Consider the following 21,309-nt stretch of genomic DNA (forward strand, 5'->3'; position numbering starts at 1 on the left):
TAAAAGCAGTTCATTGATTAGTGTTATTAGGGCACTACCTCTCCAGTTGACGTTAGTCCGTGCCATGCCTAGTATCTTACACCTGGCCTGCTTCATTGTCTTGTATTAATATTACCTGCCTGGCAATAGGTAATCATCCTATTACATGTTCTTGGAAAATGTAATCATCAGTTTACATGTTCATGTGAGTGAGATTTCAACCCCTGAATGAAACTGTTCTTTAATGATTTAGCTTCTTTAGGTATGTCAGGACCATCTTTGTGAGCATTTGTTTTCTCTGTGCAGTGCTATAGAGGTAAAGATAAACATCAAGAAGTTGTATTCTTGCCATTCAGAGATTCATAGAATTTTAATAGAAGATAATTTAGAGACTGAGTGCAGAAGCTGAGACCAAGATTGGGTAAATAACTGACCAAAGGTCACAAACCTTGTTTAGTGACAGAACCTAAGTTTCTCGACCCATTGTATTATTTTTACAGCACAATACTGCCTCTCTACTTATTTTTACTAAAAGCAGAATGGAGGAGAAAAAGTGTGTGTGTGTGTGTGTGTGTGTGTAATTTTAAGGTTTTAACTCTATATTTTTGTGGCTTACTACAGCTGTATTACAGGTGTGAGGGCTCCAGATCCTTACCAGCAAGCCAGATACTGGTGTTGGGGGTTTGAGGTGGGAATATGGAATTAGTTATCAGGAGTTGGAACTCTTTAAGTCTGACTCTATCTCTGATTTGTGACCTAGGTTTAGTCACTTACTCAGAGCCTCATTGTTCTTCCTGGCAAGTAATATCCATCTGATATTATTACTTTGTTTTTATGTAACTGTTATAGAATTCACTAGCTACTACATTAGACCATATGGAAAAAATCAAGGTACTACTGTGATACATTCAGACAATGCAGTATTATTCAGAGCTAAAAAGAAATAAACTACCAAATCACGAAAAACATAGAAGAACCTTACATGCTTATTACTAAGTGAAAGAAGCCAATTTGGCAAGACTGCATACTGTATGATTCCAACTCTATGACATTCTGGAAAAGGCAGAACTGTGGAGGCAGTAAAAAGAGGAGTGGTTGCCAGGGGGTGAGGGAAGGTTGTGCTGAGTAGACAGAGCATAGAGGAATTTCAGGGCAGTGAAACTATTCTGTGTGATAGTATAATGGTGGCTGTATGTCATTATATGTTTGTCTAAATCCATGGAATGAACAGCATCAGGAGTGAACACTAGTGTAAACTGTGGACTTCGACAGTATTGAGGTGTCAGTGTAGGTTCGATTGTAACAAATGTTCCACTATGTGTAGCTTGTTGATAGTGGGGAGATGTGGGATGGGGAGGCCAGGAGTGTGGGAACTCTACTTTCTCTTCAGTTTTGTTCTGAACCTAAAACTGCTCTAAAAATAAAATCTTCTTTAAAAACAAAACAAAACAAAAATCAAGGGACTGATTTTATGTTCATTGTACTATACTCTTTTGACCCTGCATGTCAGTACTTTTGCTGTATGTAGAAACTGAAGAACAGTATAGTAAAAGCATGAACCACAGCTTCAGTACTTAGAAGTATACTGGAAGAAGATGAAAATGGGCTGGGTCCAGTGGTGCACACCTGTAATCCCAGCACTTTGGGAGGCTGAGGCGAGTGGATCGCTTGAGTCCAGGAGTTTGAGACCAGCCTAGGCAAGATGGTGAAACCATGTCTCTACTAAAAATACAAAAAATTAGCTGGGCGTAGTGGCACATTCATGTAGTCCCAGCTTCTTGGGGAGCTGAGGTGGGAGGGTCACTTGAGGCTAGGAAGTCAAGGCTGCAGTGAGCCCTGATCATGCCACTGCACTCCAGCCTGGGTGACAGAGTGAGATCCTGTCTGGGGAAAAAAAAAAAAAAAAAAAGATGAAAACACTATAAATTATTTTTACTGTGGCCATTCCATCCTTTCTAAAAGGTGAGAGGGGTGTGTGTATGTTTGTGGTAGTGGGTGCATACATGTGTATGTTCAGGTGTGAAGACTGTAAATATTTGTGTAGAAATTTGTGGATTAGACTTTGTAATTAGATTTTGTAATTTTCATCACCTGTGAAAAATGTTTTTCTTCATGCTTAATATTTAATGAGGTACTTAAATTCTTTTTCTTTTGATTTTATTTATTTATTTTTTGAGTCAGGGTCTCACTCTGTTGCCCAGGCTAAAGTGCAGTGGCACGATCATGGCTCACTGCAGCCTTAACCTCCTGGGCTCAAGCCAGCCTCAGTCTCCTGAGTAGCTGGTACTACCAGTGTATGCCACCACACCTGGCTAATTTTTGTATTTTTTGTAGAGACAGGGTCTCACTTTGTTGCCCAGGCTGGTCTCAAACTCCTGGGCCCAAGCAATCCTCCTGCGTTGGCCTCCCAAAGTGCTGGAGTTATAGGCATGAGCTGCTGTGCCCAGCTAAATTTTTTTTTAATTTATTTTGAGACGGAGTCTCGCTCTGTCGCCCAGGCTGGAGTGCAGTGGCGTGATATCAGCTCACTGCAACCTCCACCTCCTGGGTCCAAGATATTCTCCTGCCTCAGCCTCCTGAGTAGCTGGAACTACAGGTGCTCGGTGTCACGCCCGGCTAATTTTTTTTTTTTTTTTAAGTAGAGATAGGGCTTCACCATGTTAGCCAGGATGTTCTTGATCTCCTGACCTCGTAATCTGCCTGCTTCGGCCTCCCAAAGTGCTGGGATTACAGGCATGAACCACCGCGCCCATCCCACCCCAGCTAAATTTTTAACCAAATTCATTTTATTCATTAAGAGACCATTCATGCATTTCTTCTACATTGCTGAACCTCTCTCTTTAATAAAATTTCTAGTACTGATGATTTAAAACAAACAAAAGCAAATGTGTTCTGAAATTCTGAAAGATGAGTTCAGGTTTCTTGTGTCTCTGATGTAGTAAACTCAGACTAAATACAGAGAAGTGCAAATTATCCTTTGTCACATGTCTTGGAAGAGCCAGTCCCATGAAGTTAATCAGCCATCATTTTGGCAGGCTACACTTGTGACAAACTTGCACCCTCCCTGTTTGATGAGGGGTCTTGTCAGAAAGTAAATTTGTAACATTGTTCCTTTTTTTTGTTTAAGTGATTATAACAAATATTTGGTGGTAAATTTAACTACTGAAATTGGGAATACTTTGTGAAATTAAGAGGGTAGCATTCAGCAGCTTTAGAATCTTTTCTTTCTTTTTTTAAAGACAGAATCTCGCTCTGTCGCCCAGGCTGAAGTACAGTGACAGGATCATGGCTCACTGCAACCTGCACCTCCTGAGTTCAAGCAATTCTCATGCCTCAGGCTCCTAAGTAGCTGGGACTACAATTGTGCCACCACCACGCCTGGCTAATTTTTGTATTTTCAGTAGAGACAGGATTTTGCCATGTTGGCCAGGCTGGTCTTGAACTCCTGGCCTCAAGTGGTCTTCCAGCCTTAGCCTCCCAAAGTGCTAGGATTACAGGCGTGAGCCACCACGCCTGGCCTAGCAGCTTTAGAATCTTTTAAAATGTATGTGTCTATGCTGTTACTATAGATGATTTTTTAAATTATGATTTTAAGCATCAAGAGTGTGATGTTCAGAATGTACTTTGGTTAAAATAATTTCCAATTAAAAATGCCAGTGTTTAGTTATTTACCAGCATTACTTTTGTTTAAATGTAAGGCAAATATTACATTTCATCATAGAATATTTTCTACATGATATATACTGCCTGCTACAATATGTTTTTCTAGTATTGTCTTTTTCTGTCTTTTAAGAAAACCTACAGAATTGAGGATTCTTAAAAGGTACCCTCATCTTTGAAAATAATGGATCAATTTCTTGGTGGATGTATTCTGCATAGAATTTGGTTAAATAATCTGTTATATTTACCTCTTCTAGCATCTGATTCTGTCTTGTGTTTCTGTGAAAATGGGACTTCCTACATTATCTCAAATGGTACCTAGGGCTTGGAGTAGATAAAACAATTTGTTTTGTCTGAGCAGTGTTCCATAAAATGATAGGGGCTTTGGTTTTGTTCCTCCTTTCCCATCCTCCCATTTAGCATCATCACTGTACTTAAATTGTATTTTCATATCCAACTTGTCAGGGACAGCTACTGTGCAGCCATCTCCAGTCAGCACTGTTTTGTGAGGAAAACCATAGCAGCTACAGCGCAGAAGAATGGGAGAATTTCGGTAGTGTCCAAGACAATTCTGATATTAACAAGGCAGTGCTGCCTTTTAGGTTGTGGGATACAGCCATATAATGATAAATGACAAGCTGGTGATATGTACAGTGATGTTCTATAAACAGACAGTTACAGAGGGATAGACATTTTGCTTTATTGGAGCTTAATTTACAGATTAATAGCCTCTATGTTATATCTTACTGTGGTACAAACACAATGATTCAGGTGCTTTTTTTTTTTTTTGAGCGGGGTGGCGGGGACGGGGTCTCACTCTGTCACCCAGGCTGGAGTACAGTGGTGTGATCTCGGCTCACTGCAACCTCTGCCTCCTGGGTTAAAGCAATTCTCCTGCCTCAGCCTCCCAAGTAGCTGGGATTACAGGCGCCCACGACTACGCCCAGCTAATTTTTTGTATTTTTAGTAGAGACGGAGTTTCACCATGTTTGCCAGTCTGGTCTCAAACTTCTGACCTCGTGATTCGCCCACCTTGGCCTCCCAAAGTGCTGGGATTACAGGCGTGAGCCACTGTGCCCGTCCTCAGGTGCTTTTTTATGGTAACAAACAGCTAAATTGTGCAGATTATAAATGGTTCTTATGTTTCTTTTTTTCCCCATAGTCCTCATTATGGTGTCTAGGATCTTTGATGGGTCAGGTTACATACATACATATATTTATTTATTTATTTATTTATTTATGATAGAGTCTTGCTCTGTTGCCCAGGCTGGAGTGTAGTAGCATGATTATAGCTCACCGAAGCCTCAAACTCCTGGGCTTAAGGGATCTTCCGGCTCAGCCTCCCAAGTAGCTGGGACTCTCAGGCATGAGCCACTGTGCTTGGCCCAGGTTACATTTAAATTGGGCATCTATTTTATGCATTCATAATTATGGCCCTGAACCGCCATAGCGGTACAAGAAATCTGGGATGTACCTAGATTACCACAGGGATATATACACTAATATATTTGATTTCTGAGATTAAAAGGCAACAGGTAGCATTTGCTTTGATATTGTACTTTCTTTTTGGCAGTTCTCATTAAAAAAAAAAGCCAAACATAGTTTGAACTAGCATTAAAATGATTAGATGTTAAAAATCAAGTGATTGAAATACAATTGACATTGGAAATAAAAGTCACATTTAATTAGCTGTTGCTCTGAGTTAAAAATTCATACTAGACAAATTGTATTATTCATTGGTTACTATCCCTTTTTTTCACATTGCTCCTGACAGTTTCCTAAGCATTCCCCACCATTAATTCATTTGATTCTCAACATTTTTCTGAAGGAGGGAGGATGATATAGTTTAGTACTTCAAAGAAATGTAGAAAACTTGAATGTAAGCCATCTGGACTTTTTGGTCTTTTATCACGCATAAATATATTACAACTACCATTCCTAGTATGCATTGTTTCATTGTAGTTTATGTGTTTATACTGTTTTGCCCCAGCATCATCATATGTTACATATTAGAATCTGTAATTCTCTTTTTTTTTTGAGGCGGAGTCTCGCTTTGTCGCCGGGACTGGAGTGCAGTGGCCGGATCTCAGCTCACTGCAAGCTCCGCCTCCCGGGTTTACGCCATTCTCCTGCCTCAGCCTCCCGAGTAGCTGGGACTACAGGCACCCGCCACCTCGCCCGGCTAGTTTTTGTATTTTTAGTAGAGATGGGGTTTCACCGTGTTAGCCAGGATGGTCTCGATCTCCTGACCTCGTGATCCGCCCGTCTCGGCCTCCCAAAGTGCTGGGATTACAGGCTTGAGCCAGCGCGCCCGGCCCAGAATCTGTAATTCTCTAGGGGTCACATCTCTCTTGAGTACAACAGCCACACTCTTTCTTGTTTGACACAAATTAAAGGCATTCCCAGGTTTTTAGAAGGGTTCCTAAATTTAGGCAAAGTCTGACTATATCAATATTAGTCTTGTATAGTCATACTTATCAAGTTAGGGGGAAGATGGGGTTGAGTTTACTTTTTAGAGCATGAGTGAATTAATAAGTAAACTGCATTTCAATCAAGCTAGCAAATTAAAGGTCTAAAGTCTAAATTTTTAGAAAGATGGACTGTAAATCCTAATGATATTAGTAAAGGGTCTCATCTCCTGTGGAGATGGGATGTATAATCCATTGATATAAATACCTCTGTGTGTGTGTGTATGTGTGTTTTGAAGGAAGAATAAGTCCCAAAGAATATTTTTTAATTAAAAAAGTAAGCCAAAGTCTAATCAATACCATGACATATGCATTCTCTGCCATCTGTTAAACATCCATGCAGAGAATTTTGAACTTTACTGAAAAAAATATCTGATAATTACAACTGCTGCTGTTCTTAATTTATTTGTACTTTATAAATTCCATGACAACTTGAGAACTGTAAAATAATTATGTCCCCAAATCTCAAAACCAGGAAACAGACCTTCCTTTGTAGACATTGTGTCCAGTTCACTGTGAAAGATAAGGTTGTAGATGCTGTTTCTGTCAAACAGGTGGTATTTTAAAAGGATATGTACTTTTTTTTTTTTTTTTTTTTTGAGACAGAGTCTCGCTCCAGTGGCTGGATCTCAGCTCACTGCAAGCTCCGCCTCCTGGATTTATGCCATTCTCCTGCCTCAGCCTCCCGAGTAGCTGGGACTACAGGCGCCCACCACCACGCCCGGCTAGTTTTTTGTATTTTTTTTAGTAGAGATGGGGTTTCACCGTGTTAGCCAGGATGGTCTCGATCTCCTGACCTTGTGATCCGCCCGTCTTGGCCTCCCAAAGTGCTGGGATTACAGGCTTGAGCCACCACGCCTGGCCGATACGTACTTTTTTAAAGAGGTTAAAAAGGGAAAGAAACTATTTCTTACAAAATGAAAAAAGTGCAATTATTTTAGCTAAGTATATTTTTATAGCTTCTGCCACTAGTATTCCTCCCCGTCCTCCTCTGTTAAAATTCTATCCTGCGTCTGCCCTGGACTTTCCCCTCCAATAACTCCAGTGCAGATTCTCTTATTGAATTTTACTTGCGTTAAGGAGGGAGTTTATCTTGAGTTTCTCTTCTGTGTTTTTGTTCATAAAATGGTGAAATCTTCACTTAGTTTCTGTTTCCATTAAACAATACATACATACCTTTTACTCTAGATTGTAATTTTGTCTCTAATGTTACAACAGTAACACATCCCGTCTTCTTTAGAGGATACTTGTGTGGCACATTCTGAAGACTGCCCTGTCTCCTTCCTGCATCCTCAGCATTGATGAATGTTGGTGTGACTTATCAATGCAATGACTGATTTTTAGTTAGACAGTAGGAAGTCTTTTTTTTCTCTTTATGTAAGTTCTGATCTCATCAACAAATAAATATTTCTCCAGGTTAGTTTTTCTGCACACATAAAATTTAGTATCCTTGGTTTCATTTTGAGCAATTGGTGTGTCTGAAGACCTAGAAAGATTTTGAGTAAGATTTGATAACTTTCTGGATTTGTAAAAAGTTACAAGTCTCTATCAGCCTCTGGTATAAAGAGTGAAGGTTGTATTTTTAAATTGCATGTTGACTCGTGGCAGGAATAAAAGGATGCATCTTTAAGGCAATACTGTGTAAGAAGATGTCTTGAGTGGGTGTGGCCGTCTAATAATTGATATGCAACAGATACTGCCATGTAGAGCACAAACCAGTTGAGTATGACTGAATGTGTGAAAAAACAGACTTGAAGCACCGACATCCAGTTGTGCAGGGCAGGGTCTTGAAGTTCCTTTTGAGAGAAGCTTTCTAAAATTTGTGGGAGTAATTTTTGATAGAAATAAACTAGTGGGTTGATTGGAGGGGTGGGGGCAGTCCTTCCATCTCTCTGTCTCCCTTCTCTGTTGAAAAAAGCCATGGAACATGGAACGATTGACTTAGATGGTGGAAAAACGAACCTGATTTTCTGTTGTATTAGACCTATAAAATTCCGTATTTTTCTTCAGGACCTGTCTTGCTGTCGTGTGAACACGTTGATAGTATCACTGAATGTCACAATATTGATCACTGTGACTACCTGTCTTGGAAACTGTGACTTGAAGTGTCAGAGGCTCTGTGAACTCTTCTGCCTGAACAAACCCTGATGAAACCCAGTGACGTGAATGTCAAGGGAATCTAAGGCTCCGTGTTACATGCTGGGTTTATGGAGCAGTTCTTGACAGATGGATTGAAGGGGGCGGTACTAGCAGTTCTGGAGGCCTGGCACATTGGCTCATTGTTTATAGAAATATATTAAGAAAAGATGATAAGTTATTAATTTTTTCTCCCCCTCTTGCTTCTGCCTTTGTTCTTTCCAGCTTTCTTTTTTCATTTCCCTGATTTTTTCTCTCTCTTTTAACTCTCATTAACTTATCAGTGAATGATGAATGGCCAGTTTGTGAAATTTAGCCCTTTCTCAAAGCTTCAGGATAATGTTCCAATATAGTTAGCTACATGTAAAGATCTCCATTATATGTGAATACCTTTGAAAATATCAAATCATGTATGCCAGTATAACCTTCGTTGATGACCAGCAGCAGTCATAACTTCCTCGTTTAAAACACATAGTAGTAAAAATATAGGCTTATCTCCTGTGGAGATGAGAGGATATCCTTTGTATAGAGGGCAGTGAGAACCTTGGATGATACCACACAGCTAGGATTTTTGAGATATTTTCGCTGTATTCTCTTGCTGCCACCCAGAAGTGGTACTGACCTAAATCCGGGGTCCCTCTGAGGTCATTTGAGTGCTGTATTTGCCAGAGCTGCAAGACCGAGCTAGAACGAGACTGGATTTTGAGACTTAGAAAAGCCAGCTAATATGCACAGCAACTCTCCTTTACTCCCAGTCCTTGGAAGAGCTTGCAGGGTCTCCACACCTAAGGAGCACCTCTGCTGCGGAACTTACCTGGCTTTCAGTTACTGGTTTCTAAGTGCAGTCATCTATATTTAAGTGACAGAGGGCATCAGTGCTTCCTCCAAACCTTGATTTAATTTTTTTTTTTCCCACAGATAACGACAGACATGTATAACCACACGTGCAGTATTCTAATCTGGTGAACACAGCAAGGAGTAAGGGACAATTCATTTCTGAGTGGCAGTTTGACATACCAAAGCTATCTTTTAAAGAAAAGCTTTACCCAGCTCCTATGATCTGACCTGTAATGCAGGGCTCTTTCTCTTTCTTTTTCCTTTTTTTCCCTTTCCTCTCAAGGACTGATCTAAGTTTGCAAGTATTTTGATCATGTCCCCCCACGAGCCCCCACCCCAAGCTTCCACAGCTTTGTTTCAGGTCCTGGGGGAGGAGCAGTTGTGAATGCAGTGTGACTCACTTGACTCCCACGCTCCTGATTCTGGTTCTGATTGGTCGTCACCTTGCTCTAGCCATATGGCTGAAGAGTAGTACTCTAGCCCGCATCCCTTGCTCCTGCTTTCCCTACTGTTCCCTTCTGTTGTACACGACATTGGGAGCGGGTTCTGGGCTTTGTTTCTTGCGTCTAGTTTACTTTAGCTAGGCAGTGAGTAGGAGAGCACACTGTATTTCCTAAGGATGGCTGTAGAGGAGAAAAAAACACCCTTTCCTTTTGTGACTGGTATAGTAATTAGTTTCCTGTGCCGTTTTTGTCCAAAGTTAATTTTTTGGCAGGTGTCATGTTTATGTTGTATTATTTCCTCCTGACTTATCTCCTTCCTCTGATTTGATCTGTTTTGGGTTTTGTTTTTCATTGTTGTTTTTGTTTTGTAAGAGCTCTTGGGGTTCCTTTCTCTGGCTGCTGATGCTGCATGTTAGCTAGTTCGTTAATATGTTTGATGTCTGATTGGGAGGAGGACTGAAAGCAACTCTAAATAATTATTTAATTTTTAAATGTCTAAATGTTCTGGCAGTCACCAAGCAATAAAATTTATATGAGATTCTCAACATTATCTGCAGCACCACCACAGCGCCTTATCCTAAACTATAGCAGTTTAATTATTCTGCCTTTTATTTTGGAGAAATACAATTTTGAAGACTTGAAAGTTAATTTTTATAAGCATTTGATATTGTATTAATTTGCAGATAGTTTTGCAAAGACTTTAAACTCTGCATCATTTTTTAAAAATTTTCTTAGAGAGGCAGTGCTAGCAGAACATAATGCATAGCAGAATTTTTTTTCCCAAAAAATTGGCCTTTATATGATATTTTAATTGTCTGAAAAGAATCAATAATAAAAATATTTTTCTAAAAGCCTCTCGGCCGGGCATGGTTGGCTTATGCCTGTAATCCCAGCACTTTGGGAGGCCAAGGTGGGCAGATTGCATGAGCTCAGGAGTTTGAGACCAGCCTGGGCAACATGGCAAAACCCCATCTCTACAAAAAATAAAAAAATTAGCTGGGCATGGTAGCACGCTCTTGTAGTCCCAGCTACTTGGCTGGTTGAGGTGAGAGGATCACTTGAGCCTGGGACGTGGAGGTGGCAACGAGCCAAGATCGTGCCGTCACACTCGAGCCTGGGTGACAGAGCCAGACCCTGTTTCAAAAAAACCAAAAAAAAAAAAAACAAAAAAAGAGAGAAAAATACCAAAAAAATAAGCAAACAAAAACAACTCTCAAGAAAACATTTTTTTTTACTTAAATGTTTTAGAAATTCATTTTATACACATTTTAATGTTCAAATATGTTAAATGAGTAATCCACAGATTTGCATTTTTTAGAGAATATGGGGGATGAAGTTGGTTATAGCCATAAGCAGGTATTTGAAAATTAACCTAGCTCTTATGGTTTCATCTATTTAAAGCTCTTTGTTCACTTATTTTTCTTCATTCATAATCTATATTAGAAAATCACAATCTATTTTTATCAGAAATAGCACACCTCCGCTAATGAACTAACTTGAAAGTGTATAAGATATGAGAGGAATGCTGCTTTTACCTTCTTCCTCCCATTAGGGCAGGAGAGTCAGAGCCCAAATATGGCCCCCAAATAGTTATTACATGCTTTATGAGCCATTTGTTGGTCTTTGGTCCCACCACTTTACACATCATGTAAAGAGAACAAGGATATTTACTCAGCAGTATAGTTTTTTTTTTTTTTTTTTTTTTTGAGACGGAGTTTCACTGTGTCGCCCAGGCTGGAGTGCAGGGTGCAATGGCATGATCTCAGCTCACTGCAACCTCCAACTCCTAGGTTCAAGCAATTCTCCTGCCTCAGCCTCCTGAGTAGCTGGGATTACAGGCATGTGCCACCATACTTGGTTAATTTTTGTATTTTTAGTGGACATGGGGTTTCACCATGTTGGCCAGGCTGGTCACGAACTCCTGACATCAAGTGATCCATCCACCTTGGCCTCCTAAAGTGCTGGGATTATAGGCATGAGCCACTGCGCCCAGCCAGCAATATAGTTCTAAGTGCAGAGTATAGTTGTGAACAAAATAAGCCTCTGCACACATGGGGCTTACATTCTGTTGAAATGTATTACAGTAATGAAGATATCCAGAAACACATTTCTCTTGGATTTGAGCAAGGTCTAGAAAGTTTGAAGAACTTTGACTTTAATTTTTCACTCCGTGCAGTTAAATGCCTACTCTGCCTAAACAAACGTGTATACCTCCACAGAACCTGTTCCAGCGAAGAAGTCCTGCTCATGAGTTACACATTTCAGTAATTTAGAATGTCTGTTGTTTATATGGCATGTTACTGGGATCAAGATTTCTTTGTTTAACAATCTGTTTAATGTTTTCAACTGGGACAGATACATGATGTTTGCTTAATAAAAATTACTATGGCTAATATCTGTGTTATCATATGCAAAAAATAATAACTTGGGCCTAGTAGTGTGTGCTTGTAGTCCCAGCTACTTGGGAGGCTGAAGTGAGAAGATTGCTTGATGCCAGGAGTTCAAGGCTGTAGTGCATGCACTATGACTACACCTATGAATAGCTACTATACTCCAACCTGGGCAATATAGAGAGACCCTATCTCTAATAATAATAATAATAATGACCAACAACGTGCCAATCACAGTTCTGAGTACTTTCCATATAACAAGTCATTTGGAGCTCATAAAAACCTCAAGGATACTGTTAACCACCTCATTTTAGAGAGCAAGACAGTGAGGCACAGGTAGGTTCATAAACTTACCCAACATCTTAGAGCTGTGAGTAGCAAAACCGAAATTGGAGTTGAAGTAGGATGGCTCCAGAGTCCTGCTTTTTACTGCTACATTGTATACTGCCCTTAGCATGCTAAGTTAATAACAGGACATCTGAACTCTGCTGTGTTGCCTCAGTTGCCCTTTATATATAAAACATTTCTTACACCATCAGTTTCATATTAGCAATAATGTATATTAAATGCTTTAAGCTCTTCATATGTAGAACCTGTGTAAATTTAGATGTAATAAGTTTTAGATGAAGCTAGTTACAGGAAAGATGTCAGAGCATATTTCTATGCAGCTGATAGAGCAGTATTATAATATATTTTACTTCTTTTTGTCTTCATTTGGTAGAAAAGAGTAGTTGAACAGCTACGGAAGAACCTGATAGTAAAGCAAGAACAACCGGACAAGTTCCAAATACAGCCATTGCCACAATCTGAAAACAAACTACAAACAGCACAGCAGCAACCACTACAGCAACTACAACAACAGCAGCAGTACCACCACCACCACACCCAGCAGTCAGCTGCAGCCTCTCCCAACCTGACTGCTTCACAGGTAAACGTGTGGATGGAACATTGCAGGCTGCAGATTGTAGACTGATTTGTTATTGGTCATATAGAACTGGGTCCTGTCTCATACTATACTGAGCTCAGCTAGAACTAAACAAAAGTTATTTTGATTGCTTTTTTATAGTATAACCCAGATAAGTATCATTTGAAATCATTGGCAGAAGGAAATAGCATTACTAAGAAGCAAAAATCAAAATGATTTCCCACCTGTCTGAAGAAGGGGAGAAAGGTAGTCAATAACAAAGAAAAATCACTTCTCTGCTTTACAGCAGAATTAAAATCTTATTTTGAATTTTTTGAGGTATTTATTTACACTTGTTCTAAAAGTTTATGACTTGACCTCTTCTGGAATTGCTTTTCTGGAATTCTTAGCAAGTAGGCCTAGAGCTATTCCAGGATCAGTGCTCTTGGGACCAGATAGAAAGAAGCATTTGGAAGGTGCTATGGCTGGGCTCAGTGGCTCATGCCTGTAATCCCAGCACTTTGGGAGGCTGAGGCAGGCAGATCACTTGAGGTCAGGAGTTTGAGACCAGTCTGGCCAACATGGCAAAACCTCATTTCTACTAAAAATACGAAAAAAATTAGCCAGGCCTGGTAGCAGGCACCTGTAATCCCAGCTACTCGCCAGGCTGAGGCAGGAGAATCTCTTGAACCCAGGAGGCAGAGGCTGCAGTAGGCTGAGATCACACCACTGCACTCCAGCCTGGGCAACGAGCAAAACTCCGTCTCAAAAAAAAAAGAAGAGTGCTATATTTGCAGTGTTCATAGAAACACTCATTTTTAAGCCCATATTTATGAGAAAATGAATTTGTTCTAATACACTGATGGGAATCTGAAATGAAAGCCACAGCTCAAAACTAAAGAAGTGGGAGCTTAATAAAATTCTAACGTGGCGTAGCTGTGCAGATGTTTTTACCAAAAAGGGCATTTAAACAAGCATACAATTTAAGAATAGTGAGGCAATCAGGATACACAAAAAGGGTGTATTTGGAAATGGATTCCAAATGATACTTGGATCCTCAGAGGTCACAGATCCCTTTATGTCTCTGTTGAAAGCTATAGATCCCTCTCCAGAAGAATGTACGTTAATACACTCATTTTTGCACACTTCAAGGACTTTGGGATCCTCTGAAATCTAAGCGTGGATACCTCTTACAACCAACACCGGGTCTTTGTTGTGTCTTTATATGTAGAGAAAAAGAGTATAGTTCACTTGGCAGTTCACTGTTTATGGACATTGGACCGGTTCACGTGCAACATTTTGCAAGTAAAGAATGAATTTTTTATAAGGACACTAAAGATGAGTTAACATTTAATAGAGGTTACTGTATACTGGCAGTCTTCTAAGTACTTTATATAATGGACATACTCCTTACCCTAATCCTAAGAGGAAGTTATTATTACCATCTCTGTTTTGTTTTTGTTTTTGTTTTGTTGTTGTCGTTTTGAGACGGAGTCTCACTCTGTCGCCCAGGCTGGAGTGCAGTGGCGCAATCTGGACTCACTGCAACCTCCACCCTCCCGGGTTCAAGCAATTCTTCTGCCTCAGCCTCCTGAGTAGCTGGGACTACAGGCGCGTGCCACCGCGCCTGGCTAATTTTTGTATTTTTAGTAGAGACAGGGTTTTACCATATTGGCCAAGCTAGTCTCGAACTCCTGACCCTCTGGTCTGCCCCACTCAGCCTCCCAAAGTGCTGGGATTACAGGCGTGAGCCACCGCAACCGGCCCACCATCTCTGTTTTTTAGAAGAGAAAACTAAAGCACAGAGAGGTCACGTAATTTACCTAAGATCATGGAGAGTGGTATGTGGTGGAGCTAAGATTTGAACCTAGATGTTCTGGCTGAAAAATATGTCCATTCAGCTACTCTTCTATATTGCCATTCATTGTTATTCGTCATATAGAACTGCACTTCAGCCTCAAAAAAAGAAAAAGAAAAAAGCAATGCCAATACTGTATAAAACCAAAGAAGGAAAAAGAAAAATCCCTGTTGTAAATCAGATAGCTAGGACAGCCTACATAATTTTTACTCTAATCACCACCCCAAGGCTATTTGGAAGTTAGGCATTCAAAACTGACTTTAAAAATCTTCTTACCAGCACTTGTATTGGTTCTGAAAGGTTGCCTAGAGGACACTTTTTGTTTAAGTTTTAAACAGAATTGGGTTAGGTTGTTCTCTTTCCAAAGTACAGGTTGATCAGAAAATGTTTACCTAGAAAGAGTGTGGTAGAATTCATTGTTTCCTGTTACATAGGAGTTTTCCGTCTTAACCCATGGAAACATTCTGTGCAAGTAACATTTTATGTTATAAAAATCAAAGGAGGCTGGGCATAGTGGCACACGCCTGTAATCGGGAGGCCGAGGTGGGTGGATCACTTGAGGTCAGGAGTTTGAGACCAGCCTGGCCAACATGGCAAAACTCCATCTCTACTAAAAATACAAAAATTAGCCAGGCGTGGTAACATGTAGCTGTAATCCGAGCTCCTCAGGAGGCTGAGGCATGAGAATCACTTGAACCCGGGCAACAGAGGTTCCAGTGAGCCGAGATTGTACCACTGCACTTCACACTGGGCGACAGAGTGAGACTCCATCTCCAAAAAAAAAAAAACAAAAAAAACCAAAAAACCACACACACACACACACAAAGGAAACATTTCCAAAATACTTGTAATAGCTTTTCCTTTCCCTGGTAGTCTGTGTTGCTTTGGGATGGTGGATGGTGAGAGGCCCAGGGCTACCTCCAAAACAGTGTTGTATAGCACCTCTCCATCCAGTAGCCCACCTGATATATTTAATTGATTTTGCAAACCTTTTTTTTTTTTGAGACGGAGTCTCGCTCTGTCACCCAGGCTGGAGTGCTGTGGCCGGATCTCAGCTCACTGCAAGCTCCGCCTCCCGGGTTCACGCCATTCTCCTGCCTCAGCCTCCCGAGTAGCTGGGACTACAGGCGCCGCCACCTCCCCCGGCTAGTTTTTTATAGTTTTTAGTAGAGACGGGGTTTCACCGTGTTAGCCAGGATGGTCTCGATCTCCTGACCTTGTGATCTGCCCATCTCGGCCTCCCAAAGTGCTGGGATTACAGGCTTAAGCCACCGCGCCCGGCCCCCCTTTTTTTTTTTTTTTTTTTTTTTTTGAGATGGAGTCTCGCTCTGTCGCCCAGGGTTGCAATCTCGGCTCACTGCAAACTCCGCCTCCCAGGTTCAGCCATTCTCCTGGCAGCCTCCCAAGTAGCTGGGACTACAGGAATCTGCCACCACACCCAGCTAATTTTTTTTTTTTTTTTTTTTGTATTTTTAGTGGAGACGGGATTTCACCCTGTGAGCCAAGATGGTCTCGATCTCCTGACCTCGTGATCCACCCGCCTTGGCCTCCCAAAGTGCTGGGATTACAGGTGTGAGCCACCACACCTGGCCAACCTTTTTTGAATATTGTTTTATTTAGTGCAAATGTTTAATGTTAAAAACCAAAAGGATCCTCTGAGTTTTTGGTTTTTGAGTTTACAGGTAAACTACCAATCTGGTTTTTGGTTTTTGTTTGTTTGTTTGTTTTTGAGACAGGATCTGGCTCTTTCGCTGAGGCTGGAGTACAGTGGCACAGTTTCAGCTCACTGAAACCCCTGCCCCAAGCCATCCTCCTACCTCAGCCTTCCAGGTAGCTGGGACTACAGACACAGGCCACCATGCCCAACTAATTTTTGTATTTTTTGTAGAAACAGGGTTTCACCATGTTTCCCAGGCTGGTCTCAAACTCCGGAACTCAAGTGATCCACCCACTTCGGTCTCCCACAGTGTCGGGATTACAGATATGAGCCACTGCGCTTGGCACTACCAATCTATTTATTGGTACTACCAATCTATGTGGTAGATTCTGGTATCCAAAGAGCAGTGTTCCCTGCCAGAAATCTGGTATATCATTTTTAGTAATTTTTGTTCATTCTGTAAATATTGGTGGCATTCCTACTGTGTGCAAGCACTGTTCTAGGTAATGTGGAGACTAAATTCACAAATTTAGAGAGTTTCTATTTTCTTCAAGAATTTAAAAAATTTAAGATGTAGAGGAGTTTTGGGCCAGGCGCGGTGGCTCAAGCCTGTAATCCCAGCACTTTGGGAGGCTGAGACGGGCGGATCACGAGGTCAGGAGATCGAGACCATCCTGGCTAACACGGTGAAACCCCGTCTCTACTAAAAAAATACAAAAAATTAGCCGGGCAAGATGGCGGGCGCCTGTAGTCCCAGCTACTGGGGAGGCTGAGGCGAGAGAATGGTGTAAACCTGGGAGGCGGAGCTTGCAGTGAGCTGAGATCCGGCCACTGCACTCCAGCCTGGGCGACAGAGCGAGACTCCGTCTCAAAAAAAAAAAAAAAAAAGAAAGAAAAAAAAAGATGTAGAGGAGTTTTGAAGACAGGGTAATTTTGACTGGAGGGATCAGAAAGTACTTGTCAAGGAAGGTTGCATCTGAGCAGGGCCCTGACAGATGAATGGGATTTTAGCGATAGAGCAAAGGGGGAAGAGCTTCACAGGTATAGAGAGTAGTATGAACAAAAAGATGGAGTCAAAAAAGTAAATGCATGCCCTGGGAATCGTAGGTAGGCTGGTGTGGTTGGAGCGTGGGATCCACGAAACGATGGAGAGGAGATAAGGCCAAGCCCTCCAAAGCATGCCAAAACTTCTGGGTTTTTTAACAGTCATAGGGAAGTCAAAAGGTTCATGAGGGCAAGGACAAATGGGAGGTTATATATGACATATATTAAATACACAACTTCAGAAAGAATTAAACATTAAGTAGCAATCATCCGGGAGGAGATGCTAAGAGGAGAAAGTTTTTTTATTCTAAGTCGGGTGATTGGCATATATCAAGGCATAGAGGAAGCAATGAGGAATGCTTTTTGGGAGGGGGAATGGGGACAGTTTGCTTTACTTAGTTAACGCCAACTCATGCTTGTATGTATACTTTGAAAGTTTTCCAATCTACAGAAAAAGTGAAAGAATAGAACAGTTAAGTACAGGTATACTCTCCAACCTATATTCACAGCCCTCTAATTTTTAATGGCATAATGCAAATGTAAAGAAGAGAGCAGTTAATAAAACCAAATGGAAAAGAAACTTTTGGAGACAAAAAAGGGAGAAGGGTTCTATTTGTGGTTGTTTGAGTATACAACATGACTGCATTCAAAATTAAACCAGCAAAATAATATAGAATAGATGTGGAGGTTAGTTAGATCCCGTAGTAATAATCCCTTAAATTCTGATTTGTACATTGGAGTTCATCTGTTTTATTATATTTTATTTCTTTTCTTTGAGACAGGGTCTCATTGTATCACCTAGGCTAGAGTGCAGTGGTGCAATTACGGCTCACCTCAGCCTTGGCCTCCCAGGCTTAGGTGATCCTCCCACCTCAGCCTCTTAGATAGTTGGGACTGCAGGTGTGCGTCACCATGCCCAACTAATTTTTATATTTTTTTGTAGAGGCGGGGTTTCACTGTGTTGCCAAGGCTGGCCTCAAACTCCTAGGCTTAAGTGATCCGCCCATGTTGGCCTCCCAAAGTGCTGAGATTATAGGCGTGACCCACTGTGTCCAGCCTTAGTCCATCTGTTTTAAATCAATACTTCATATTTGGCAGGCAAACAACAATAACTTAGCAAATAAATACATAAAAAGGATTTTGCTATTGGCAGTATTTGCCATGCCATGTATTTCTGCATTAACTTCTAGCTCATGCAGTTTGGGTTTTGTCAAAATATAAAACCCCTTCGTGAAACTGGAGAAACAGCCACCTTCTCTTAAAGGTGATCGTACTTAGACACTGTTAACTAGCTAAAAACAAATCACAGTTTTCATATAAATAAATCTCTTGGCTGGGTGTGGTGGTTCACACCTGTAATCCCAACACTTGGGGAGGGCAATGCAGGAGGATTACGTGAGGGCAGGAGTTCTAGACCAGCCTGGGCAACATAGCGAGATTGCGTCTCTACTAAAAATAAAAAAAAATTAGCCAGGTGTGGTAGCACCTACCTTTAGTCCAAGGTACTCAGGAGACTGAGGTGAAAGGATTACTTGAGCCCAGGAGGTTAAGACTGCAGTGAGCCGTGATTGTGCCACTGCACTCTAGCCTGGGTGACAGAGTGAGACCTTATCTCAAAAATAAATAAACAACAACAAAATAATAATAATTTGTTGTTGGACACCTTTCTTCTCTATGTCTCTTCTTCCTCCTTCCAGAACAGTTCAGACCTTTTCATTAGACTTGCATTTCAAAGTTCTAAATTCCTTTTGTCATCTAAACCCAGGAGCTTAGTTTATGTTCCCTGATACTTGGGAAAGAAGAAGCACCAGACTAGGGGTAAAGATCTAAGCACTACCTGGGTCTTGGTGTCAATAAATAGTAAATATATTCTTCAAAAAGTTTTCACTGAAGCATATAGTACTAGGTCTTGTGCCTGTATAGTGGACAAACGGGTATGTAGATGCTAGAAATCATGTAGTGAAATCAGCCATAACCATAGTTGTGAAAGAAAACTGCAAACCTAAGATGTGAACAAACTTGTTAGGTTTCAGTGTTTTTAAAGCATTGGGTTAATGGTAAGTATACAATTTAGGTGAGTTTGAGGCTTTAGTCAGTATTTTGTAGACTCATCAGTTTAGAGTTATTCAAAATATTGATGATTTACTTGAAACAAAAGTACATTGACTTCTCTTAAAGCAGTAACAACATGCGTGTCTTTAAAATCCATGTCAGTAAGTTCTTCTGACTAGAACTTTACTCCCACAATCCGTAGTAGCACTGGATTGAATGCCATCTGGTGTGACTGGACCACCACTTCAGAAGTTCTTTAAATCAACATGTTTTAAATGGAAAACTAGGGCTAATACACTGTGACAAAAACACTTACTACAAATTGCTGATAATACAGTCAGTCCTTGCTGTTATACTACTATTAATATACCATTTCTAATAAATAGCATTTGGCTTTTATTTGGTTTTCATCACTGATCAAAGATAGATGATCCACTGCACCCCAAAATAAATATCAGTGTTCCCCCTTTACTCTCATTTCACATTTAAAGAGCAATGGCAAAGAGAATAAGCCACTTAGTGAAGAGGAAACAAAGATTTGGGTGATGATCTTAAAAGATTAGATAATACGTGTATATGTGCATAAGGCAGAAAAATGGAGACAAATAATTCCCTAGAAGCAAACAACTTAATACCCTGAAGTAGAAAAGCATAGACACTGAAATAGAAATTCATAAGGGAAGTTGTCCAGATGTGTTTCTGAGAGAATGGAAGTACTTTTCACTGGCCTTGCACAGTGATAGAACTTTCTGTGATGTTGGAAATACTGTCTATCTCTACTGTTCAGTTTGGTCACCACTAACCACATGTGACTTTTGACATTTGAAATGTGGCTAGTGCAACTGAGGAGCTGATGTTTTGTTTTTGCTTTAATTAATTAAATTTAATTAATTTATTTTTTATTTTTATTTATTTATTTATTTTGAGACAGAGTCTCACTATTGTTGCCCAGGCTGGAGTGCAATGGTGCGATCTCAGCTCACTGCAGCCTCTGCCTCCTGGGTTCAAGCAGTTCCCCTGTCTCAGCCTCCCGAGTAGCTGGGATTACAGGTGCCTGCCACCACGCCTGGCTAATTTTTTTTTTTTTTTTTTTTTGAGACGGAGACTCGCTGTCTCACCAGGCTGAGTGCAGTGGCACGACGTCTGCTCACTGCAACCTCTGCCTCCTGGGTTCAAGCAATTCTCTTACCTCAGCCTCCCGAGTAGCTGGGATTACAGGTGCCTGCCACCACACCTGGCTAATTTTTGTATTGTTAGTAGAGACGGGGTTTCGCCATGTTGGCCAGACTGGACTCCTGACCTCAGGTGATCTGCCCGCATTGGCCTCCCAAAGTGCTGGGATTACAGGCGTGAGCCACTGCATCTGGCCTACGTTTTATATTCTTAGTAGAGACAGGGTGTCACCATGTTGACCAGGCTGGTCTTGAACTCCTGACCTCAGGTGATTCACCTGCCTCGGTCTCCCAGAGTGCTGGGATTACAGGCGTGAGCCACTGCGCTGGGCCAATTAATTTACTTTTAAATAGCAACTTGTGGCTAGTAACTGCCAAATCAGATAGTGCAAATATACAGTAAAGGTGGAGTAGTATCAAAATCAGAATCAGTGTGTTTGACCAGGTAAATTTTCATGTTCCCGAAATGTCTATCTATCTCCAGATAGATGTTTAGGCCATGTAATGAGTTTGGTTATATTTTTTTTGTTTGTTTTGTAACTGATTAATTATTCTAGTAAAAAGTGTAGAGAAGTGCAGCTTCAAAGCTGCAATAGCACTTAAGGAGCATCAGTCAAGTCCTCTCACCTCAGTTCATCTTCTGATCTCTCAGGCTTTTAAAACTCAGATGTTTGTTTCCACCTTGTCATGTTTCATTGCATCTTTGATC

General features: G+C 40.8%; 1 protein-coding gene across 24 annotated transcripts in view; it reads left to right on the top strand.

The window, feature by feature from the left end:
* The window catches only part of PHF21A (PHD finger protein 21A), a 197,798-nt gene that overhangs the window by 131,734 nt on the left and 44,755 nt on the right, over positions 1–21,309 (top strand). For all 24 annotated transcript variants that reach the window (XM_033204622.1, XM_033204610.1, XM_033204619.1 and 21 more), the window contains one exon: positions 12,635–12,841. In XM_033204622.1, coding sequence (XP_033060513.1) covers positions 12,635–12,841 — 207 coding nt within the window. The remainder of the gene's footprint in view (positions 1–12,634; positions 12,842–21,309) is intronic.

This window comes from Trachypithecus francoisi, unplaced genomic scaffold (assembly GCF_009764315.1).
Source record: "Trachypithecus francoisi isolate TF-2019V2 unplaced genomic scaffold, Tfra_2.0 Lachesis_group8, whole genome shotgun sequence".
Classification (NCBI taxonomy): domain Eukaryota; kingdom Metazoa; phylum Chordata; class Mammalia; order Primates; family Cercopithecidae; genus Trachypithecus; species Trachypithecus francoisi.